The 25,793-nt window shown below is 42.3% G+C and overlaps 1 protein-coding gene across 2 annotated transcripts; it reads left to right on the forward strand.

Annotated features, from left to right (window-relative positions):
• The first annotated feature begins 3,604 nt into the window (after window positions 1-3,604).
• Window positions 3,605-25,425, forward strand: atp7a (ATPase copper transporting alpha). Of its 2 annotated transcripts, XM_012857565.3 has the most exons (23): window positions 3,605-3,900; window positions 5,295-5,425; window positions 8,553-9,057; window positions 12,265-13,032; window positions 14,521-14,715; window positions 15,612-15,775; window positions 15,897-16,058; window positions 16,155-16,231; window positions 17,341-17,563; window positions 17,643-17,876; window positions 17,978-18,069; window positions 18,243-18,370; window positions 19,272-19,426; window positions 19,516-19,650; window positions 19,873-20,067; window positions 20,334-20,516; window positions 20,606-20,810; window positions 20,903-21,049; window positions 21,136-21,278; window positions 22,347-22,550; window positions 22,744-22,861; window positions 23,513-23,615; window positions 23,722-23,995. In XM_012857565.3, exons 2-23 carry the CDS (start codon window positions 5,306-5,308, stop codon window positions 23,993-23,995), a joined length of 4,530 nt encoding a protein of 1,509 aa, XP_012713019.2. In that variant the 5' UTR covers window positions 3,605-3,900; window positions 5,295-5,305. The 2 variants fall into 2 exon arrangements, with proteins under 2 accessions (XP_012713019.2, XP_021168548.2); XM_021312873.2 differs by lacking the exon at window positions 3,605-3,900 and having other exon boundaries at window positions 5,306-5,425; window positions 23,722-25,425.
• The last annotated feature ends 368 nt before the right edge of the window (window positions 25,426-25,793 follow it).

Genomic DNA, 25,793 nt, shown 5'->3' on the forward strand with positions numbered 1-25,793 from the left:
TGTTCAGCAACAGCACTCAAGTAAGTTGTGGTGTTTAAATCATGGGAAATTGTAGCCTGGCTCCCAGTGTCCACTTAGACCAGGTCAGTCAGGTTTCTCCACAACAAAGTCACTCATTTATGTCTTCATGGACCGTATTCTGAGTACTCTTTTATAGTCATGTTTAAAATGGAAGAGGCCATTGTAACACTGTTTCTACACACTCAAAAGCATGAAATTGTCCAAAATGTCTTAGTGTGCTGCAGCTTTAGGATCCTTTTTAATGGAACCAAGGGACCAAACCTGTAAATAACCTCAACATTATAATCCTCCCTCCAACAAACCTTATGTTTTCTACAGTGCAGTCAAGCAAGGGCCGTTCTCCTGGCACCTGCCAAACCCAGACTTGTTCATTGAATTTCCGGACAGAGAGCCCCGATTTGTCTCTCCAGAGAAGATATGTCCACCGCTCTAGAGTCCAGTGGGGGTGCGCTTTACACCACTCCAACTGCCTCTTTGAATTGTGGGGAAACCCATTACCTAAACCTCTGTCAGCACTGCTCTTCTGCTAATCTGGAGGCCACAAGATGGAGATTTCTTGTTACTGGCTACGGATAGTTGGATACCACTTCATGACTGGACTATTGCTATTCCCAATAACCCCCAGGTTGTTATGTCCTTTGTGTTTGGTTTCTTTGTATGTATTTATTTCTGTTAGGTCAGTGTTAGTCTATATTTCTCGGTTAGTACTATCTTTGTGTCTTTGTCTTTGTGTCTTTGTTTTGTACATGGACAAGTACCAATGCAGAAGTGATCGACTCTTACACTGTTCCAACTTCCTATTGTAGCTAGCTGTGCTGCAACGTTTGCAACTGCCCTTTAAAATACTGAACTTCAAAGATGCTTTTTTAAAGAAACCAAGAAAAGGAGCACACTTCGTTCCAGATTTTCAAGTGGTTAAATTCAGAGCTGAGTTGAGAATATCGGGGGATCGATTAGAAAAATAATCTTGCATTCTTTCTCAAACTATCCGATGTTTCACATAAATCCAAACAAGGAATTTACAGAACATGAAACACTAATTGTGTGACCTAATGAGTATCCACCATTTGTTAGTCAAGAATTAAGAAATGGAAAGGTTCAGGTCCAGTCAAAGCCTCGATCTTGATTTCATGGTGTGGTGGCTTGAAACAGGCTGTGCTTGCAACAACAAAAACCTTCGATTACCCACAGCTGAAACTTAGCAGTTGAGTAAAGTTTCCTGATGATACAGAAGATAGCAGATGGCTACAAGCGCTGTCTCACTGAAGTTATATAGCTATTAATATGTGTTTATTATAGAGCAAACCCAGGCTAATTTTGACCTTTTACTTGTGATTAATCGCTTTCTTTTCCAGAGATAAATAAAAAAAATAACATTATTTATTGTTAATTTTGTTCACATGACTACTTCAGCTGTCAAATTTGGACGGGGCTGGGACTCAAATGTTGGCAGGATACCTGTAAGATCATGACGATTAGAATTTCAAATCAAAAAGACAAGATGAGAGTAGCAATAGGGAGGAGGACAGAACTAGAACAACAGGATGGCACTAAACAGGTTTGGCTAAAGATCGGTGGTGGAACAGGAACACAGAGGAATCTGGAAACAAGTAATAGAAACTAAAAGGGCAGCTGCGAAGCTGTGAATTGAACAAATGATGACACTTTTCTCAACGTTTATCACAAATAAAAATCTGAAAAGATATATCTGCCCCCCTGTACTCTGCTACCCCTAAATAAGATCTAATGAAACCGTCAGTCAGCAATCGCCCAAACAATAAACAGAGTCCGTCGACACTACACTTGTTCTGTGAAGTCCTCAGTGGTTAGTCAGAGAAGCAGACGAGGCAAACAATGAGCTGATCTGACTCATCTGCAGCATCCCAACACCTATGTTAGGATGCTATTCAGCTCAGCCTTCAACACTGTGCTTCCAGACATGCTGGCCTTGAAGCTGCACAACAGGGGATTATCTGCACTGCTCTGCTTCTGAATCTGCCACTTCCTCACCAACAGACCCCAGGTGGTGAAGATCTGTCCCACAGATCCTCAACATTGGCGCGCCACAGGGCCGTGTCCTCAGCCCCGCTCTCTTCACACACGACTGCTCTGCTATCCGTCCCACAAACATGGTTGTGAAGTTTGAGGATGACACCACTGTTGTGAGTCTCATAGCCAACAACGATGAGATCCACTACAGAGAGAAGGTCCACAATCTCACACAATGGTGCTCCATGGAATAAACTCATCCTGAACACCAGCAAGACCAAGGAGGTCATACTGGACTACAGGAGGTCCAGGAAGACTGAACACACTCTGCATACACAGGGAGGTGATGGAGCATGTGGACTGCATAAAGTTCTTGGGTATTCACATTTCCTCTGATCTCTCCTGGACTGTGAACCCCTCCCACCTTGTGAAGAAGGTTCAACAACGGCTCTTCTTCCTCAGGAAACTCAAACAGACTGGACTTTCTACTCAGCTGCTCATAAACCTCAATAGGGGCACAATTGAATGCATCCTGTGTCTCCAGCCAGGAGTTCTTAGTCTGTTACATGTTTACAAAAATGACCAACTAATGACTATTTGCAAACTATGAACTTCTCCAGGAATGCTTGTCTAATATATTCATGTAATTGCACAGTATTGTACATTCTCTTGTAAACTTACTGTCTTTTTTTACTTAAGCGTCGAACTCAAGGACAGTCATTTTCATTGTTTGTTGTTTTTTTTTTGCTGAGAAAGTTGGAAGGTCAAAGAGGAGCAGGTTAAACTAGAAGAGTGAAAGAAAAATTGTTTCCTCTGTTCATACTGCTCACACAAAAAGAAAATCCAGTTTATAAAGAGAAAAGGTCTTTATCCAGCTAGACTTGTAAAATTTTCTTTAAACTTTTTTATTATTTTCATTTGAAAATAAATGACGTTAATTGTTGAAATGTGTATTTCCTTGGGAAATTGTTCGTTAAATTAGCCAGGTAGAAAAATAAGAAAGGCAAAATTCCAAAGTTGGAAATGCACAAAATGCAAAGTCAACGCGTCAAGGCAAAAATATTAAAGATCCCATTGTTTGCTTCAAAACAGTCTGAGCAGTGAGCATAAATAAAAACAATAATTGTTGTTTTTCAGGATGTATCCTTAGGCGAACACCATAGAAATAAAAATTTGATTATAGTTGCATGCTTTTTTTTCTTCTCAGAAAATAAGGATGTAACAGACATAAGAGAGGAGAGGAGGTGGAGGAGGAGTGTAGCAGATGGAACCCCATGGTTGAGACGCAATACCAACGCAGTTTCTCTAACTCACATCATACAAATGAAGAAGCAGAAAGTCCAAGAAGCTTTTTTACGTTTTGATGTTAAAGTTTTATTCCAGATGCTCACACATAGACAATGAATATTACAATTATGTATCGTTGGAACGATACGTAGTATCGGTATAGTATATATTTTGATTATTTTAATATAAAATAACGCTTAAAATTATGGAGAATATTAGACGATTCGTGACACAATCAAACACGTAAGGGGCGAATGAGCCTTCAGACTAAACCCGGGGCTAAATGGACCCGGAACAGCCAGAGACGCTTCGGTCGAAGCTCCGCCCCTTGGCGGTGACGCGGCAGTGACGCGGCGGAGCGCAGCAGGCAGTCACGTCGGCTTGAGTAGAAAGAGCCAAAAAAAACAGAGGAGTTTGGTGAAAGCAACGAGGAGAAAAGTCTCGCTTGGTCAGCATCAGTAGTTCCTCCCACCCGACACCATGTCCAGACGCGTCTACTCGGTCCAGCGCGACGGAAGCAGCGGGGAAGGAGTTAGCTTGTTAGCTTAGCCGCGCAGCCTGCCTGTCAACACTGCAGCTAACGATTCTTTTTCGCTTCTGGAGGTAAGAGCTCATCATCACCCTCTGGTAACATCACTTTTGTTGGCTCTGGGTTTTGTCTCTACATAGATGCGGGTCTCCTGCTGAAGCTTAGATGACCTAATACATGTATTGTTATTTTTTTTTTCTGTGGGGGTAAAACGACGTGACAGCTAATCAATTCAGTAACTATTATATGAAATGCAACTTTTGATGCGCTTACTCTTATTTTAACATGAGATAAATCAGACTTTTTAGCTACATCATGGAGAAAAAGACGTATTTTTCTGTAAGTTATTTTCTATTGTGTGGAGCTGACCAGAGCGAGATACCGAATATCTGGTTTGTTTGTCCTTGTTTGTCCGAGTTTTGCCTGTTTTATTTCTCATCTGTGAGCTGGTCTCAGATCCTGGAGGCTTTTCTTTGGGTTAAGTAGACTTCAGTTGTAGGATCTATCTCGACAGTATCTGAAATGTTTACATAGATCTGCAGTAAGGTGGAGAAGACAGTCCCCAAACCCATCTGGACACTGATAAACACAGTGTTACAGATAAACTCATAGCTAAGGGACTGCTGATCTGACAGCCAGCTATGAACCCCTAGGGAGCGACGTTTGCTCCTTTAGAGATCATGAGAGCTTTCTACAAATACGTTAAGGCACGTAAATAAACAAATTGGATGAAGGTGAGGATCAAACAACAATGCCACACAGGAAATAAATACCAGACATTTAAACCCTACAATGATTAATTTACTGCACTACTGAATGCAATTTTTGTGTAAAAGATAAAAAAAAATCTTAAACAATGGGCAATGGCAAAACAGCATAATGGATAATATTTGTCAAATTTGCATAGTAAGAAATAAAATATCCAACAGAAATAACCCTTAATCTTTTTATATAATTTGATCGTAATGAAGGATTCATAATAGACAAATTGTCAGTATCCTGATTGGTGTTAAATATCTTGTAGTCTTCTATAGATAAGCTTGTATTCCGGTGTCTTGTTAGGTAAGTGTCCCTAAGATGGACACAATAAGGTACATAAAGTTTGGTTAATATACAGGCCTCTGTATGTTTAGAGGATTACCGTGAACTTCTAGGGTTTATTTTTCTTATTAAATTGGTTACAAGACCGGATGTGCCGATAAATCCAAAGCAAAAGATATTTCACTAATAAGACCTTTTTTTTCCTGCCAGAATCGTTCAAATAAATTATGGTATTAAATAGTTTTTTTTATATATATATATATACAATAGTTTATTTTTGCTGTTTTTGTTGTTGTTGCTGTCATAGTGTTGTAATAGCCTGGTTCAAGAGAAAAACACTTTCCTCTGTTCCACTGTTTTTTTTTTTCTGCTTTGTGTGTTCTTGCTTTGAAACAATAAAATAATGTGATGCTTTTTGTGTTTTTAGGCAAAGCAGTCATGACCCAGAAAATCCACCTGAGTTCAGTTTCCCTCAGCGTTGAGGGAATGACCTGTGGCTCCTGTGTCCAGTCCATAGAGCAGCGGATTGGCTCTCTACAAGGAGTGATACACATAAAGGTAATGGCTGATGTGTGCATCGTTAAAGACTTACTAATGTTTGTATTTGCCGTATTTCAGCGTTTCATGCTCCATTTTGACACGCTGACCTTTAATTTTGATGACGTGTGCATTGTGTACTTCCACTGTAATAACCAGATCTGAGATTTGTTTTAATGTTGTAACAATGCGATCTTCACTCTTGAGCAGAGAATCCTTTGGTTAAATCAGATTTAAGTTCATAAACATTTTATTCTCGTCACGGCAGAGCTGGATTGGGTCGCACGGCTCTGTTACTTCGGCGGCAGCTCGTCTGATTTCCGTCAGCGTCGCCATGTTGGGCAGCTTGATTGCAGCCGTGGTGGTCTTGTTTTGCTTATTGTGCGTTTTCCCCCTGAGGCTGAGGCCGAATGAGGAGATAATGCAATGCCGTGTTCCCAATAGTTCCCTGCCCTTTGCGGGACAGACGCCCGACGGATCCTCCGCAGCCACAGGAAATGATTTGTCTTTAACAGAATTTGGTGCCTGGGTTATTTTGTTAATCTGTTTAGAAATGATCTGTTTTTCTCTTGGTAGAGCGGACTGTGTTTTTCTTTGTTCTGTTGTTTTAAGAAGGAAAAAAAAAAGGTTAATCCTACAAGCAGCTAGTAACTCCTTCCTTTTTTTCTTTTTTTTTTAAACTTATGGCAGGATCAGGTGATGCCTTCTGAGCGTCACATGTTTCCTTCTTGCTCAAGGAGGCGACCCAGAGGGGTTAATCATGCTGACTGAACATCTCATATGCTTACCAATCAACATGGACTAAGGCTGTAAAATGCTGTTAAATTACAGCTGAACTGGCTTAGCATGGCCATGCAAGGATGTTTTTTGACTTGTTATCTATACAATCATTGAACTGCAGTTTAAGCTGCTGTAAAAGTCGTATGCCGTTCCTTGCATCACAACCTCCGTTTTCTGTATTGCAAACAAAAGGTGCTTCAGTTAGTATTTTATGTAGCAGACCAACAAACAGTGGTGCGTAATAAAGTGGAAGGATGCCTGGTTTTCACACTGTTTTCTAAATGAAAATCTTAAAAGTGTGGCAGGCATTTGTATTGAGCTGTTGGGGAGTATTTCAAGCTGATTTGGACATCTAGAGACTCGACTAATCCTAAAAATCTGTTCAGTTTGGCTTCAGTTTGTACGTATAGCACAGTGGCGTCAGAAGCATTTGAAATGTGTGTGTGTGTGTGTGTGTGGGGGGGGGGGGGGCATTGGCTAGAGAAGAGTGGCTGAAGTGTGGTTTACCAGCCGCACGGCGATTTTACTGCTCTGTTCTCATGTTAACTGCAAGTGTTCTCATTTTAAATGCGGTTAGTGGAGCATTTTATTTTGAAAAAAGTTTTTTCTTTTAAAAAATATCAACTTCCACGTCTGAAGTTCAATCGTCTCTGCAGTTACTTCAACCGAACCACTAGCATCCACTAGCATAGTAGCCAACCCCTGGGACCAGGAGAGGAATTTAACTATTTATTTCTTCATCTCCTTCAATTGCTGTGAGTCCCCAAAGTAAAACAGACATGTATCCACAGAGATGTCAGAATCTTATCTAAATGCTGTTAAAAACCACTAGAAACACAGTAAAAACTAAAAGCAGTTTAAAAATCACAATGACTCCATATGACTGTCATAACCCCACTGAGCTCACAGAACGTATCAGTGTTATCTCCACTTCTGCTCTTCAGCCAGGGATTTACCTCATGCCAATCACTTCTTTATCGTTGCAAGTGTTTTCTCTTTTTGCTGGCCCCATTTCCTCGGTTTTATTCTGCTCATGTTACACTTAATGTTGACATGCGTGTGACAGGCGTGCGTATCTGACATTTGTGGAAAAAATACGGAACAAATCGTCCCGTATTGCTTCAAAGCGGACACAGCATCGATGGAATGAAGGGACGATTCCATATTTTACAGGACGCATGACAACCCTACAGCTAACAGCGTCACATTAGGGGGAAACTGTCCTGTTGGGACATTTTGACTTACTTGCAGTCGTTTGTCATGACCCACGGCTCGTTTTAACGCCGTTTTAAAAAAGGTTTTCACCAAAAGCTTTGTGAGTATAGCATGGTATAGCGGCAGTTCCCAGCCACTCTCTTTTTAAGGCGCCTTACAAAACAAACAGATCTCGTTTCTGTGCAGAAACAGAAACCTAATGTAGCTGAAGTGATCTAATCACAGCCACATTTAAATCTGTTTCCTTACTCGCCATTTTCACAGCTGGTTATAATGCAGTGCTTATTTTATTATGCCAGTAAAACAAATGAACTTTTCTATTTTGGGAAGTTGAGCCGATTCTATTGACCTTAACCTTTGAAATTAGTTCAATCTCAGTCCGACTGGGAAACGCCAGTGACTTATCAGTTCGTGCTCAATATAATCTAATTGGGTTGTTCTGTGGAGGACCATTACCTGCAACTATAGCGGCATGTCTGGTGTGTCTAGATCTACAACACTGGTAGCGTTGTAGATCTAGATCCTCAGACTCAGTCAGTTTGGGTGGAGGGTGTCTGGGAAGAGTGATTTTCTACTCTTGCTGCAAATTCTCACTCGGACGTAGGTCTGGACTCTGTTTGGGCCGTTCTAACACGCCGATCCGCTTCGATCTAAATCACTCCACTGTAGTTGCTTCTCTGCTGGAAGGTCATTAAAACCAAATGTTTTCAAAGCACTGCAAAAATAGAACTAAAAATAAGAAAAATCGTCTTGAAATGAGAGTATTTTTCCTTGATCTGAGCAGGTAAATAAGATTATTTGCCAATGGAATAAGATTTTTTGCACTTAAAATAGGGACAATTAATCTCCATCATCTTATTTCAAGTGCTGTATATCTAATTATCTTATTTTAGGGGTAAAAATACTCATTCCATTGGCAGATAATCTTATTTACCTGCTCAAATCAAGGGCAAATACATTAATTTCAAGAAAATTCTACTTATTTTTAGTTCTCTTTTTGCAGTGAGCTCAATGTTAGCATTTTATAGCTGCCGTTTAAAATTAAATAACTTCCCTAATTACGACTAGAATAAATACTCTGCCTACGTGGAGAAACAATGATGTCTGAACTATATTTTCTAACAGTTTGTTTGGCCTGATTTGTCTTTCCCAGGTGTCTTTAGAGCAGAAGAGCGCCACGGTCCTGTTTGACCACAGTCATCAGAGCCCAGAGTCTCTGTCAGAGGCCATCGAGGACATGGGCTTCGAGTCCAGCGTACCGGAGAGCAGCGCCGCCACGCCGGTGTCCACGGACACCCAGCTGATCCCCGCCCCTGGATTGACGCCGGCAGCCCGACGCGAGGCTTTGGAGAAGTTGTCCCAAATCCAGGGGGTGCTGGAGGTCCAAGAGAGCCCGCCCAGCACGGGTCTGAGCGTCACTTTTGTTCCTTCCCTGACGTCCCTACAGCTGCTCAGAGAGGCGGTGGCAGGCGCGTCCCCCCAGGACACCCCGACCCCCGGCAGCCCCGCGCAGAAAGGCCCGCACCTGCCTCAGCCGGACGCCGCGGGCGGCGAGGCCGCCGTCCTGAAGTTCAGCATCGAAGGAATGACCTGCCACTCTTGCAGCACCACCATCGAAGGGAAGATTGGAAAACTGAAAGGGATTAAAAAGATCAAAGGTGATATAGTGGAGCGGCTCTGAGCTGTGCGATCACGTCTCACCGGGTCAGGGTCGCGTCTTTATGAACCCTGAGAGAGAGAGAACGTGCCTTTATGGATTCGAGGATGACTCATGAAATCCTCTGACAGGCGTTACGTGTAGTTTGCTGAGCACGGAGTTGTCTTTGTGTTTATGGCGCGCGTACGGGCCGCCGGCTTTATGCGCCGCTCTGGAAGCACGCAGCGCCTTCGGCATGGAGCACAGAAACAGTTTGGTAAAACGGCGTTAAAGTCTTTTTATTTTACTCCGGTTTAACGGAAGCACTGCTCCAAATGTGGCAAAGACAACCTGTAGCAGAACCTCGTGCTCTATGAGGAAGATATCAGAAGAGATTCTTATATTTGATTCCTATGATTAGCTTTGTGTTAAAAAAAAAAAAAAAAGATCACAGCTACATTTCACTTTGAAAATGAATAGTAGCTGTCTGCTAAATATTTTTGTTTGTCCATAGTCAGGGCTATTGCTCATAGATTACAGTCATATCACATCCTCTGACTGGAAGCTGTCTGGTAGGTTAACAGAGAGCAAATAATTCAATAAACATCAATGTAAGATGATGGTTTAGAATCCATCTCAGTTAGTCATTCCCCCCCAGCTTTAAATGCTTTTTATTTTTCTACAATAGGATCTTTACCGTCATCGTGAGAACATGTCTCCTTTTTGTGCAAAATAACAAACACAACTAACAATCTACAAGGTAAACATAAAATAGAATAAAATGAATATCTGCATTATGTGTTAGTTGTGACAAGGCCAGGGGAAGATGTCAGCCAGTAGTTAAACAGAATCAGAATCAGAAACACTTTAATAATCCCAGAGGCAAATTATTTTCGTTACACACTCCAGATAATATATATATATATATATATATATATATATATATATATATATATATATATATATATATATATATATATATATATATATATATATATATATATATATATATATATATATATAAAAATTTGGTTCCCTTTATATAGGAAATTTTTGACCAATCTGTATATACAATAAAGTGATAGTGATGATGTGCAATAAACAATTGCATAAGACAATCCACATTATTCAGGCATTTTAAGGATCTCAGCAATAATCTTTATGAAGGTTTTGATCAGATATGCTGCTGTTAAAAAAAATCACATTCATGAAGAAATGCTGCAGGTGAACTGCGGCTGGACTGCTCTGCCCTCTGGTGGACATCATGTGAAGTGCTGTAGCGTGATTCCTGAGTTTGGCCGTTTGGGGGCAAATCCATTACCTGACTCAGGAGGCTAGCAAATCCAGGCAGCTATAAGGAAGAACTGAGATCCTTGATGTTTGTGTTGAATATAGTTGCTTAAAAAGTAATACTGGACTGAATTTGTAGATAAAAAAAACAGCCTTGCGTAAATGAAGCCTTTAATCATTTAAGTTTAAGCTGCATGATATATTGAATCAAAGTGAAGTGTGCCATATTCCACAGAAAGGAACAGCTTGGTTGCATCATTTAGATCAGGGGTTCCCAAAGTGTGGGTCGGGATCCTCCAGGGGGGTCGCAAGATGATTTGATGCTGATGTGATTAAAAGATTTTGCATTTCCTTATTTTTGAAGCCAATGTCAAAGTTTAACTTTTCAAGAAAGTTCACATTCGCCACATTTTAAAGCAGGGGAATGGCGTCACGTTCTTAGAAAAATATTCCTTTGTTCTCGTAATTTTATGACTTTATTCTCAAAGTTTCCACACAAAAAAATGTTTGGGAACCACCAAGTTAGATTATTATGTTCTACCCACCAGTACAAAGGGCTTTAAAGATCTATGTGTTCCTCTGTCTGAGATTATTTTTGCTTTCACACTGCAAAATTGAACTAAAAGTAGGTAAAATGTTCTTGAAATGAGTGCATTTTTCTTTAATTTAAGCAGGTAAATAATATTATTTGCCAATGGAATAAGATTTTTGCACTTAAAATAAGAACAGTTCATCTCCATCATCTTATTTCAAGTGCAGGATGTCTAATTATCTTATTTTGGGGGTAAAAATACTCATTCCATTGGCAAATAGTCTTATTTAGCTGGTCAAATCAAGGAGAAATACATTTATTTCAAGAAAATTTTACTTTTAGTTCCCTTTTTGCAGTGCATTCATATCAGATAGAGATAAGCTGAGGAAAGGAAAAACGCCATTTTCAAGTGATTTCATATATTAGGGAGAAAAAAATCCATCCAAATTAAATGTGGAAGAGTAAACGCCTCACCCAGGGGTGATTATTGTCAGACCTGTAGAATCAAGAAGCTAATTATCCTAAATGACTCTGAGCACATGATCGATTCATGCAGGAGGCCACATAAGAACCCAAAACCACATCTAAAGCAGACATCACTCGCCTCAGTTAAGGTCAGTGTTCATGATTCATCAATATCTTTCATTTGCAGTCGCCTGCAGCCACTCTTCCTGGAAAGACAATAAAAACAAAATTAGAAAGAGGCTCACTGGGAATAAAAAAATATTCTGAAGGCGTTGGTCCAGTTAAATCTTTGCTAAAACTAAAACTGTGTTAAAGAAATCAAACATTATTCCCACAGTGAAACAAGGTGATGGTAGTGTGATGGTGAGGGCTGCCATGAGTTCAGCTCTTTAGCTGAAAAGCTTCAGAGAGATTGTGTTTTTTTTTCCCTCTCCAACTAAGATGCTGGGTCAGGACCTTAAATAGGACATTCACGCTTAAAAATCCTCCAGTCTTGCTGTATTAAACCAATTCTGCAAAGGAGAAAGGGTTCGATATCCTCCACTTTGATCTAAAAGACTTACTGAAGTTTTTTGGCATCGTTTGACGGGAAGTCGCTCCTGCGATGTGGCACGTTGGTTCAGCTTTCCACCTCTATAAACAAATTCATCTGAAAACTGCTTTTTTTAATTTGAGCCGGTTATCTTTGATTAAAAACAAAACATTTCAGTGTGATTTAAAGAAAAAAAAGAATCAAAAACAGTTGAAATTGCTAAGGAGGCAAACTCTCACAGCGCTGTGCTGTGCTGGAGAAAATGTGGGTTAATCACAATCAGCATCATCATTACGTTGTGCAGCCCTTATATGTGCATTCTCTAATCTGAACATCGGTATCTTTCTTCAGGTGATAGTTTCGTTTTAATGTTTTTTTTGTTTTTAAATCTGCATATTTTCTCTCTGCAGTTGTTCTAGAGTCTCAGGAAGCCACAGTCGTCTACCTGCCTTACCTCATCACCATCCAGACCATCATCGACCAGATTGCCGTGGCCGGCTTCAAGGCCTCCGTCAAGTCCAAGCCCCGCCCCCTGCAGCTGTCCCCCAGAGACGTCGAGCGCTTCATCGACTCCCAGAGAGCGGCGCCGCCGGCCTCTCCACCCGAGGCGCCCGAGCAGACGGAGATCTTCATCGACACGGCGCTCGCCCGGCTCAGGGTGAAAGGCATGCACTGCCGTTCTTGTGTGGTCAACATTCAGGACAGCGTCGCGCAGCTGCCCGGCGTCTCCTCCGTGGAGGTCTCTCTGGAGAAGGAGGAGGCCTCCATATGCTACGATCCCCTCAAGGTCACGGTGGCTCAGCTGCAGGGCGCCATAGAAGCTCTGCCGCCGGGAAGCTTTCAGACCGAACCCCTGGACTTCTCCCGCACCCTCAGCCCCGTGTCCGCGTCGTCGGCGCCGCCGCCCGCTGCCCCGCCGTCGCAGCCCAGGCCCGCCGCTTCACAGCCGTGCTTCACCCAGCCGCTGGTGTCCGCCGTCAACATTCACATCGAGGGCATGACGTGCAACTCCTGCGTGCAGTCCATCGAAGGGATGATCTCCCAGAGGGAGGGGGTGAGGTCGGCTCAGGTGTCTCTGACTGACCACCAGGGAGTGTTCGAGTACGACCCTCTGCTCACCACGCCGGAGGAGCTGAAGGAGGCCATCGAGGATATGGGCTTTGATGCATTTCTACCTGGTAAGACGGAGATTACTCAAGTCGCAGGAGTACTTCTTAGCTACTTTTCTTTTAGCCGTTACCACGTTTTGGTTGCTTCATCTTAGACGCTGGATGTACGTTCCTCTGCAACATCTGCATTCGGCCTTTATTTTTTTTTCGTTTTATCCCACACTGCAAAAACTGAACTAAAAATAAGTAAAATGTTTTTAAAATTAGTGTATTTTTCCTTGATTTGAGCAGGTAAATAAAATGATCTGCCAATAGAATAAGATTTTTGCTCTTAAAATAGGAACAATTCATCTCCATGATCTTATTTCAAGTGCAGTATATCTAATTATCTTATTTTAGGGGTCAAAATACTCATCACATTGGCAAATAATCTTATTTACCTGCTCATATCTAGGACAAAAACACTAATTTTAAGCACATTTTACTTATTTTTAAATCCGTTTATGCAGTGCAAGCATCCAGACTCTTATTAAACTGATCATACGCATTGTTTTCTAGAGGCTCTGATAATGTTTTTCTTTTTGACTTTCCCTCTTTATTTTGGTGTTTATGTTTTGTTTCTTGGACTCATTTTCTGTTCAGTTCCTGCCTATTTCTGAAAAGTCCACAGCCTGGTTCACTGAAGTCATAAAAGCGTTTCAATAAACTCAGCCTGTTAGAATAGAAATAATATATTCATGATTTTTTTTCGTACCTGTCGTCTTTCGTCGCTTGTTTTCAATAAACCCAGGACAGAATGACATTAGGACTGTATAGTTGAGGCGTCTTGTGGCTCAATGACAGAGCAGGCGCACCGAATGCTGAGGCCACTGTCCTTGATGCAGCGGTCCCGGGTTCAATTCCCAGACCCAGGCCATTTGTAGCAATCTTTTGTTGTTTCTACCCAACTCATTGTCCAGTTACTAATGAATGAAGGGGACTAGTGTAAAAAAGGCTGTAGTTAGGTGCTGTAAGCTAATATTATATATTTTACCTATACATAGGAGTCCTAAATTAGGTGTTAGATTGCTCCTAAACTTTAGGTATGAGCCAGTGTTCAGGGTGTGTACACAACTAACAGCCAAGAATTAATTTCACATAAAGTATTTAAGTTGTGTTGTTACCAGCAACTTGTGACAAATACATTATATATTCCCATTTTTTGTTATTGCAGCCAAGAAAAAAACACCAGATAAGATCGTCTGACAGGCATAACATTTTATTTTAACAATTTTTTCTTTTCTTCAAAGAACTGGTGCATCTTTCAGCTCCTTGTTCTTTTGGCTTTTCTGTGTTCCTCGGTTTTTATCACGGTCACGTAAAGATAGGAAAGAGTGAAAATGGAGATAATATCCCGGGAAAGACCTGCAAAGAATTTTAAAAAGCTCCAGAAGAACGATTGATCAGACCACCTTAAAGGATTACAGAAAAAAAAAAGCGGCCCAGTAATTCTCGCTGTTTGTCTAGTTCTCAAATTTGTTCTTGCAAATGAATCTGTGCACCCTTTCCCAACGACAGAGACCAACTCCCTGCTGCCTGCCATACTGCCCGGGTCTCCACGTGTCCAGAAGAAGGACTTGGACAACGAGCTGCACAGCGACACCCCCCCGGGACCCACCGGAGACACGCCCTCCAAGTGCTACATCCAGATCGGAGGGATGACGTGCGCCTCCTGCGTGTCCAACATTGAGCGGAACCTCAAAAACGAAGCTGGTATGTAACTAAAATGGGTTCCACTAATTATGTGCTCGGCTGTGCCGGTGTAGGTACCAGATCGGCTCGGGGGCCTGCGCATTTGTAACGAATCAATTTTATTTAGTTAATTTAGCCGTTTCCTTTTTCTCAAAAGCTTTAGGCTTAAAGATGAACATCGAAAAATGTGAAATCTTAGCAATTCACAATAATTAACCCACTTTAATTGATAAAAATGAGGTAAAATATTTAGGTATAATGATTAACAAGGACCACACTGAAAATGACAGAACAAATATTCAAGCCATTTTACAAAAAACTCAACAAATATTTGTCAGTTGGCTAAATTTTTGGAAGAAAATTCATCACAATTTCATCTGGAATAATAAAAAAACGTGATCAGAAAGAACAACATAGTAATATCAGTAGAAAAAGGAGGAATAAACGTTATTGATTTTAAAGTGATAAAATTAAAATGGCTGCAGACTTTTATTAAAAATTAAAAGAGTTTATGGTTTAGTTTCCCTTCACAACTTTCTTTCTTTTTTTTTTTTAATTGGAGGAAGGAAAGATGTAACTTTGATCCTGCAAAATTACCGATTAAATTGTCAGACTACCACACAAGCATTCCAAAAATGATGTTAACTACCACACAAGCATTCCAAAAATGATGTTAAAAGTTTTCATGCCTCGATTAAGTTACTGGAAAATAACCGTAAATTAACAAAATAAAATAGATTTGTAACAAATGGAGACCGCGGGCGTAATGTAGTTTGTTTGAGTGGAGTTGCCGTATTATTGACGTCGTCGGGAAGCGCAGGCCCCCCCGAGCCGATCTGACCACCCGAGCCGATCTGGTACCTACACCGGCCTCCTGGAGATGAACGCTGCAGAGGAAACATCTCGACGTCTTTCAGGGATCTACTCCGTCCTGGTGGCTCTCATGGCCAGCAAAGCAGAGGTGCGCTACAACGCTGAAGTCATAGATCCTTTGAAGATAGCAGAGTGCGTGAGGGAGCTGGGCTTCACCGCCTCTGTGATGGAGAACTACGAAGGCTCGGACGGAAACCTCGAGCTGGTGGTGAGTCGCTCACCGCGTCTTTCCCGCTAAATACTAGCGCCATACCCTGCCACGTTCTTTTTCAAGCGGTCGTTTCTCTTAGCCGGTCGTCATCTGTGCGGCTTTTTCCTCCGCCTCTCAGGTCAGGGGGATGACGTGCGCCTCCTGCGTTCATAAAATCGAGTCGACCCTCGTCAGAGAAAAGGGGGTGATTTATGCCTCCGTCGCCTTGGCGACCAACAAAGCCCATGTGAAGTATGACGCCGAAGTGATTGGACCCCGAGACATCATCAAGCTGATTGAGGTACAGATATTTACCGCACTGCTCTTGTGAGTTCAGGATACATCCGCAGAGAGTTAATGACACGGTCAGTGGTAAACAACATTGTGTTGTTTGTAGAGTTTGGGATTTGAAGCATCTTTAGTAAAGAGGGACCGCACAGCCAGTCACCTGGACCACAGCAAAGAGATACGACAGTAAGCCTCTTTCTTTTTCTCAGTGTCTTTTATTTGTTGCTGCCACAGTACTGCCTGTTTCTATATTTAACCTGGTAGATAGTAGTTTCGGTAAGATGTATGGATACTCACTAAGAAAAAGTTATCTAAACTTTATCTTGTGAAGCTAATTCTTGGTTTTTAAGATTCAGGGAAATTGTGTGCTGTTCAGTCAATCCACCATGAAAACAGAGAGTTTTACTGATATTCATGCCTGTGATGACTGGATGCAAATATCTGATTAGAGCTTTAGATACATTTAGTTAATGGGGGACATAAAAATTATGTTGTTGGTTAAATGACCTCTATAAAGGCGTACACAAGAGTATGTGTTAAAGGTTTATAGCCACGTAATATGCTTATAAAAAAGACCAAAAACCATTTGATCATGACAAAATAAGGTTATATACACCAAGCCTCCATCTTCATAGTGTTTTGATGGTCCTGTTTGAGCCGAAAGATAATTTTCTCTCTGGTGCAATTAATAAATACAAATAGATGTGGCGACATCTAGTGACAGTATTGCAGAACTAATGCCGGTTAATTAATTAATAAAACAGTATTAAATAATACCGGACCCTGCGGTCACATCTGAGCAATCAGCAGGTTTAGCGTCCGCTTTAGTAAACGCCAACATTCATACTGGATTCCCTGTATTTCCAGTCTTTCCCTTCTAGGAACTATATATTATTTGCCGTTATTTCACTGGCTCTCTGACCATTCTTCATTGTTTCGCTGGGAGTTGCTAATAGCCGTTAACCACTTCCTTGTTTTATCGCCTGCTGTGCATGTGCAGTGTTGTACTTCCGTTAATATCGTCAATAAACACAAACATTTATTATTTACCAACAAATTGAGCAAAAGCATAAGGCATAAAATGCAAAAATAACAACTAATACGCCAGCAGGACGTGATAAACATTCAGAAAAACTTTGTATGCAACCAGAGTTTGTGACGTATAAATAAATAAAAAGTCAAATAACGTGGCTATGCACCTTTAAGTTTTCATACATACTACAGTACACAGACCTTTTTTACGCTTTGTTACACTTGTTTCCTCCTCTAATAAAGTAAAATCTTCTCTGGCCAAGGTGGAGGAAGTCCTTCCTTGTGAGCCTGATTTTCTGCGTGCCTGTGATGGGCATGATGATCTACATGATTGTCATGGACCACAAGATGAACGCCTCCCATCATCACAACGCTACAATAGAGGACCGCAACCATTACCACTCCGGCATGTTCCTGGAGAGGCAGCTGTTACCTGGACTCTCCATCATGAACCTCCTCTCCTTTCTCTTCTGCGTACCCGTACAGGTGATTTACGCAGACCTTCGCCTCATTCTGCTGGATTTAACGTAAAGCCGCTGAGTATTTATTCGTCTGTTTCCTTCAGTTTATCGGAGGCCGTTACTTCTACATTCAAGCCTACAAAGCGCTGAAGCACAAGTCTGCCAACATGGACGTGCTCATCGTTCTGGCCACCACCATAGCCTTCAGCTACTCTCTGGTCATCCTCATCGTGGCCATGGTGGAGAAGGCAAAAATCAACCCCATCACGTTCTTCGACACGCCTCCCATGCTCTTCGTCTTTATCTCGCTGGGACGCTGGCTGGAGCAGATCGCCAAGGTTCGGTTCCTGTCCTGATTGTTGATTTTTGTTCAAGTTTGAAGCAAACACTTTAAATCCAGCTGATTTCTTTTGTTTTTTTGTTTTTTTCATCCTTCCAGAGCAAAACATCTGAGGCTTTGTCCAAGCTGATGTCGCTACAAGCTACAGAGGCCACCGTGGTCACGCTCAGCAGCGATAATTCAATTCTCAGGTTCTCCTTGTTTTCTACCTGACTTTGTTCACAAAAGCCTTTGACGTTTTACAAGGCAGTATAAAAATTAATTACCCAGCTGTTAAAGATGTCTCCATGTTATGTGTGATAACATACGGATAATTTTTTTTTATGGTAAGCGTATGTTGACCAGCAGGTTGTTTTGGTTTTAGCGAGGAACAGGTGGATGTTGAGCTGGTGCAGAGAGGTGACGTGGTCAAAGTCGTCCCTGGAGGGAAGTTTCCGGTCGATGGGAGGGTCATAGAGGGACATTCGATGGCGGACGAGTCTCTTATCACAGGTTAGTTACGTCAAAGTCTAATTAGGGGTAATAAAGGTTTCCTATTTATGGTTACTGTACGGTTAAAAGTAATCATCTGAAAGGGGGATAATTTAGTAAAACAGTTCCTATCTACAATGTTTCCCTGAAGCATAATTTTTCACATCATGTCAGTTTCACCCACAGACCTTAATTAGATAAAATTGTAATAGAACAGTGATTCTAATTAAGGAGTGACCACAAAGAAGTCCTGTTTCCAGGTTAGCAAGTTGTCTTGTGAATTGCAAGCCCTATGGGGGAGCCTTTAAATATATGGAAACAGGTGCTCTGGTCAGATGAGACCAAAGGCTTTAACTTTTAGGACTCTGGTTGGCAGGACAGTAACACTACATCACTCTGAACTCGCTACCTCCACTGTGAGACACGGTCGAGGCAAAATCTGCTAAAAAAACAACATCGGATTGAGCTTCTTCGTGTCTTAGAACGGTCTAGTCAAAGCCTAGACCTGAATCCAGCTGAGAATCCTGGTGTTCACAGATGTTCTCCCTCATATCTCTCTACATCACTCTACAGATGCATAGCTGCTAGAAATGTACCCCTAAAACACTTGCAGCTGTAAGTACAGCGAATCCAAGGGCTGCTTACAAATTCACACCATATTTCTCTGATTTTTGTTTACATAAAGTATTTAAAAACCATAGATTCACTATATTATGCACTAGTTTGTGTTGTCCAGTGAGGTCAAATCTTCCTAATATGTTTTAAAGTTATGTGAAAAAAATGTCAAAATGTTCAACTTGAATGAAAACTTCTCAGAGACAGATTATCTGCTGCTCAGGTCGTCTCTATAGTTAAAATAGAAATGCGTACATGCGTGCAGATTGTCCTGTGTTTCTGAGTAGCTCCTGCCTTGTAACTCCAGGGGAGGCCATGCCGGTGACTAAAAAGCCGGGCAGCTCTGTGATCGCGGGCTCCATCAACCAGAACGGCTCTCTGCTGGTCAGCGCCACTCACGTCGGGATGGACACCACGCTGTCTCAGATCGTTAAACTCGTGGAGGAGGCTCAGACTTCGAAGGTGAACCGCGCGGTTGGGAATCTGAGTTGTGTCTCCGTTATTTAGGTGAAATGTCCTCCAAGTTTATTCATTATTCGTTATTTTCGTAGGCTCCTATCCAGCAGTACGCAGATAAGATCAGCGGCTACTTCGTTCCCTTCATCGTTGTAATCTCTCTGCTCACGCTGATCGCCTGGATCATCATTGGGTTTTTGGATTTCTCCCTGGTGGAGGATTTCTTCCCTGTAAGTTAATGTTTTGTTAAAGCTTACAGTGGCAGCTTCATAATTATAGCAGGGAAAAGATTTAACTTTGATGTCCCTGGTTAGAAATATTTTTAAAAAGCTTTCCCATTGCATGCGATATATATATATATATATATATATATATATATATATATATATATATATATATATATATATATATATATATGTTAACCAATATTTTCACCACCTTTCTTACTGCAGGGTTACGATCGAAGCATTTCCAGGACCGAGGCTGTGATCCGGTTCGCCTTCCAGGCCTCCATAACCGTGCTGTGCATCGCCTGCCCCTGCTCTCTTGGCCTGGCGACACCGACGGCCGTCATGGTGGGCACTGGGGTGGGAGCCCAAAACGGCATCCTGATAAAGGGAGGAGAGCCCCTGGAGATGGCGCATAAGGTGCGTCTGTGATGATGCTCTGGCAGTGAGCTATTTGCAGGGTCTGGAAAAGTCTGGAATTTGTTTAAAATAATTTCCAGGTGTTCTTAAATTAGGGGGGGAAGAAAAAGAGGATGTGGAAATTGATGAAATAATGTTTATATTCTTGTATCCATCCATCAAAGGGTGGCTCCAGCTGTTTCATCTAAACTTCTAGTCTACATGAAACTGATTATCCAAACGTTTTCAGTCCCTGTCTTAATCCTTAACCATCTTATTATTTTTAGGTCCAGTCGGTGGTGTTTGACAAGACCGGGACCATCACATACGGCGCTCCCAAGGTTGTCCAAGTCAAGATGGTGGTGGAAGGGAACAAGATGCCTCGCTCCCGCCTGCTGGCCGTTGTGGGGACGGCAGAAAACAACAGCGAGCACCCGCTTGGAGCCGCCATCACCAAATACTGCAAACAGGTCGGTTTCTCGCTCCAGACGTTCGTCCGTCAGCCCAACTCGTTTTAAAGCGCCGGTTCTTTTGTGGTCTCCCGCTCTGTGACACGAAGGAGCTCGGCACCGAATCCCTCGGCGCCTGCACGGACTTTCAGGCGGTGCCGGGCTGCGGCATCCGCTGCCAGGTCAGCAACACGGAGTCGCTGCTGAAGCAGGCGGACAGCGACAGCGAGGACAACAGCGGCGTCCTCGTCCAGATCGGCGACACGCAGACGCCGGCCAACTCCCACCCGCTCACCATGGATCCACAGCCTCTAAGTGCGCAGAGGAGCTACACCGCGAGCGTTTATATCCGTCAAAGCTGAACCCAACCGGATTCCGGTAACATTTTCCGACCTGTCTCCGTTTAGGCTTGGTTCAGACAGCCACGTACGTCGTCCTGATCGGCAACAGGGAATGGATGAGAAGAAACTGCCTTCAGGTCAGACCAGACATCGATGAGGCCATGATGGAGCACGAGCGACGGGGACGCACCGCTGTCCTCGTCGCCGTAGACAGTGAGTGATTGTTTATCCCTCGAAGAAGACAAAAGTATGCTGTAAAACGACAGCGACTCGTAGAATAATGCTCTTTTCGCCTGTAGATGAGCTGTGCGCCATGGTAGCCATAGCTGACACTGTGAAGCCTGAGGCCGAGCTGGCGGTCCGCACGCTGACCAGCATGGGTCTGGAAGTAGTGCTGATGACCGGAGACAACAGTAAGACGGCTCGGGCCATTGCTGCCCAGGTAAGGATTGAGAGGCAGAGGACTAGCATGCAGCCCCATAAAACGTGTGTCTGCACCTGAGCTATATTATACACTGGAGTGTTAATCGCCCGCTGTTAGAACGAGTCGCTTTGAAGCCACCAGCCGCCATATTGGTACTCCCTATTTCCCCTCAGTAACTAGGAATATGTGCGCTACAGCATCAAATAACGAGGATTTTGTCATGTTCAGGGGGGCTTAAAGCTTTTAAAATGTCAAATGCCATATACTTTATGTTATGTTCTAAAACTATCAAGTACTGAGAAAGTCATGTGCTGAAATATTTTACATTTTATTCATTTAAATATATATAACATTTATAAATATATAAATAACAATATACAAAAACATATATTTACATATATGTATACATATATATACATATACACATACTTATATATACATATATATATATTTAATATGAATAACATGTAAAATATTTCAGCACCTAATTTCGTAGTAGTTGATAGTGTTAGTACATCCACTGACTGTAGAATTACCTGTGAAACGTTTTCACACAGCCAGAAAACTGCTTGTTGTTGCAACCAAATCCTGTGGGATTCTGTGAGAGTAGGGAGGAGCAAGATGGCGGCCAGTGGCGGCCAGCACATATTTCATGTGCTGAAATATTTTACATTTTATTCATTTAAATATATATAACATTTATAAATATATAAATAACAATATACAAAAACATATATTTACTTATATGTATACATATATACATATACACATATTTATATATACATGTATGTATATTTAATATGAATAACATGTAAAATATTTCAGCACCTAATTTCCTAGTAGTTGATAGTGTTATTACATCCACTGACTGTAGAATTACCTGTGAAACGTTTTCACTCAGCCAGAAAACTGCTTGTTGTTGCAACCAAATCCTATGGGATTCTGTGAGAGTAAGGAGTAGCAAGATGGCGGCCAGTGACTTCAGTTTTTCGGCAAAATTAGCACTCCAGTGTATTATATAGCTCAGTGGTGTCTGCACCTGTTGTTCATTTAACTTCTTTTTAATACTTGCCTCTTTCCCTAAAGGTGGGCATCAGGAAAGTGTTTGCCGAGGTGCTGCCCTCCCACAAGGTGGCCAAGGTGGAGCAGCTGCAGCTGGCCGGGAAGAGAGTCGCCATGGTGGGCGACGGGGTCAACGACTCGCCCGCCCTGGCAATGGCCGACGTCGGTATCGCCATAGGAACGGGGACAGACGTGGCCATCGAGGCAGCAGATGTGGTGTTGATAAGGGTAAAAACATTTGTGCACGAGTGTTTGGTGAAGTCAGCTTTTTGAGTCACGTAGGAACATTTTAAAGTTTCGACTTGTGATCAGTAACACGTCTGTTGGGCTTTCTTCTATTATCACTCTGCTGTTTTTTTATGAAGGGAGCCTATATTTTGACTTTCTCGGTTTAGATGGCAGATGTACTCTCTGCTTGCAGAATGACCTGCTGGATGTTGTCGGCAGTATTGACCTCTCCAAGAAGACGGTCCAGAGGATCAGGATCAACTTCGTCTTCGCTCTGATCTACAACCTGGTTGGCATTCCTATTGCTGCTGGTAGGCCCTGCTAAAAATACTCACAGGTTCATCCAGATCCCTGGAGGGTCGGTCCAAGGATTTTCCAGGTCGAACTAAGTATGACAAATAAAATGTATATATAAATATCATAGAAAAGCGTTTGAATTTCAGGCTCATTTTGCAATGTCTACACTGCAGAAAAGGAATAAAAAGTGAGTAAAATCTTCTTGAAATTAGTGTATTTGCCCTTGATATTAGCAGGTAAATAAGATTATCTACCAATGGAATGAGTGTTTTTACCCCTAAAATAAGATAATTAGATACAGCGCACTTGAAACAAGATGAATGATAAAGATAAGTTGTTACTATTTAATATTAAGTGCAAAAATCTTATTCCTTTGACGGATTAATACATTTTCTTTCTCAAATCAAGGACAAATACACACATTTCAAGAATATTTTACTTACTTTTAGTTCCCGTTTTGCAGAGTGAACAGTCGATCCATCATGTCCACCCATGTGGACATGATGGATTTTGTATTTATCGTTCAGAAACACCTGGATTGAGAACACTGGAGATGTGATTCTTTTGGGGACGTTTTACGTGGAAAACTGCATCAAGTGAAGGTTTATTGTTTTTATCTGCCGTTAAACCACATCGACTCTACTGACGCCGCGTTCTTTTCGCAGGCGTGTTCCTGCCCATCGGGCTGGTGCTGCAGCCGTGGATGGGCTCTGCCGCCATGGCGCTCTCGTCCGTCTCTGTGGTTTTGTCGTCTCTTCTGCTTAAATGGTAAAAAGAGATTTTGGTTTCAGTGGGAAGCGTCTTTTGTTTTCCAGTTTTTGTCCTTTTCACCCCTCTAACCTCTCTCTTTGTGTGTCTGTGTGTGTGTGTGTAGTTACACAAAGCCCACCGCCGAGAAGCTGGAAGCCAAACTCGGGGGCGGCAGGCGGCAGGGCAGCCTGTCTGACGTCAGCGTTCACATCGGCATGGGGGACCTGCGGCGTCCCTCCCCCAAACTCAGCCTGCTGGACCGCATCGTGAACTACAGCCGCGCCTCCATCAACTCCCTGCGCTCCGACAAGCACTCGCTCAACAGCCTGGTGCTGAGCGAGCCCGACAAACACTCGCTGCTGGTGGGGGAGGCGCTGTGCGAGGAGGAGATCTGCTGAAGGGGCAGCCCGCAGAGACTCTCCGTCCGTATCTGTTATCCAAGGCTGAACCCAGCTGAGATCAGAGGGGTTTCTGGGACAGCTTGTCCGTCCGTACTTGAAGTTAGCTCGCGGGGCCGTTTTGTTGTTCTTAGCTCAACCGGCTGATCGGGCGGCCCTTTTTTTTTTTAAAGCGACAGCCTATCAAGAGCCTGAAAGTCGACGTACCTTCGCCTTTACAATCATCAATCCAAAGACGTCTGAACTGCGGTGGCCAGTCGTTACGAGTGGACACTACAAAAAGAGGAAAATTTAAACTCTACTTAAACTGTTGTATGATTATTCTTTCAACTATTTATATCGTTATTTATCTATTTTTTGTTTGTTTGTCAGTATATCCTCTTATGTGAAGAATGAAGTTGTTCGATCCAAATGCGCAAGTTTGATAATCCATCTTTAGAGATGTGTGATGGTAACTCTAACCAAGCCGCCTTATAACAAGCAGAAGGTCCATCGTAGCCGGCTGAGCTGTAAATGTTACCCAAGTGCCAAGTGCAGCGCCGCCTTCGCCAAGTCCGCCACATTCCAAAGATGGCGGCCCTCGCCGGTCGTCTTGGACTCCATGTGCACAGAGCGTTAGCAAAGGTTACTTGTTTATAGTCGACACGTGCTGAAGGGTCTGGTCTTTGCACCTTTTTGTCAATGTGAAACAGGGGAGGAAGTGTGAAGCTTCCTAGTTTATAACTAGGTTATAAAGTTGTTACATGAGTGACTCGTGTGCTTGGATTGCTTTAGCTGCCTGCTGCGAAACTTGCCTCGCCTCGCCTCGGGAAAAGGTGTTCACGTCCTGCTCCTGGTTACAACTCGTCAAATACAGTGTTACTGCTTTCTAAGGATTTATCTGATGATAATCCGTCGCTCTGCTTTTAGAATAGATTCACGTTTATGCACTTGATCAAAGAAGCAAGCGGTTGTCCCGCAGCATCGGTGGTTTCCAGCCGAGTCGACCAAAACGGGTGCTGCTGAATTCACTACGTCGCTTGTTTTTACTCAATCACCGTGTACAATCAGATCTAAATGAGATTAGATGGGTCATATTCTGCATAGAGCCGTCACTGTTTGTTTTTGTTTTGTTTATTCGCTGTCATCTGTTTAAGATCTGTAGAAAGTTTGCGATAGCTGAGCTGAATTTAGCCTATAATGCTTTATTCCATCTGAAGCAAAAGATCCATCAGGTTGGTCTTGCTACTTTCCAATAACACTATTTTCTTCCGCAGACAAATCTTGAATTTCTGTGTGTGTCTGTGCGTCCATTTATGCCAATCTTTTGTATTTGTGCAGTCTTTTTGTGAAAAGATGGAAAAGGTTTCAGGTGTGTTCGCAGTCTGCTCATCATCCTCTGGTTCTTCTGAACGTTGTGCCTTTAAATAAAAAACGCTTTTGTAACGCAACCCTGCTGTGTCTTCAGGTGTATCTTAGTAAAATACTCATTAGGAAGTTAATTTATTTCACCAATTCAATTAAAAAATTGAAACTCCCGTTGTACAGATCCATTGTACACAATAATAAGGGTTTATTTTTGCTGATTATGGCTTCAAGTACCGTCATCCTGCATGTTTTAGACGTCCTTGCTGCCACATTCCTGACTTAAATGAATGGATAAAGAAGAGGCCTCTGTAGGAATTGAAGATTTGCAGAGAAGGTCATGCAATCATCTAAATCAGGTGAAGAGATATGCCTAAAATATACAGGACGGGGGTCGATGAGGACCAGGGATGGGAACCACTGCTTCAGAGGCTGCAATTATCCCTGCTAGTTC

This window comes from Fundulus heteroclitus, chromosome 23 (genome assembly GCF_011125445.2).
Source record: "Fundulus heteroclitus isolate FHET01 chromosome 23, MU-UCD_Fhet_4.1, whole genome shotgun sequence".
NCBI classification, from domain to species: domain Eukaryota; kingdom Metazoa; phylum Chordata; class Actinopteri; order Cyprinodontiformes; family Fundulidae; genus Fundulus; species Fundulus heteroclitus.

Coding starts and splice junctions, on each gene's coding strand:
- atp7a (XM_012857565.3), top strand. CDS start 5,306: ATGACCCAGAAAATCCACCTGAGTTCAGTTTCCCTCAGCGTTGAGGGA. Junction 18,371..19,271: donor GGACGAGTCTCTTATCACAG/GTTAGTTACGTC, acceptor TTGTAACTCCAG/GGGAGGCCATGCCGGTGACT. Junction 21,279..22,346: donor CTCGGGCCATTGCTGCCCAG/GTAAGGATTGAG, acceptor CTTTCCCTAAAG/GTGGGCATCAGGAAAGTGTT.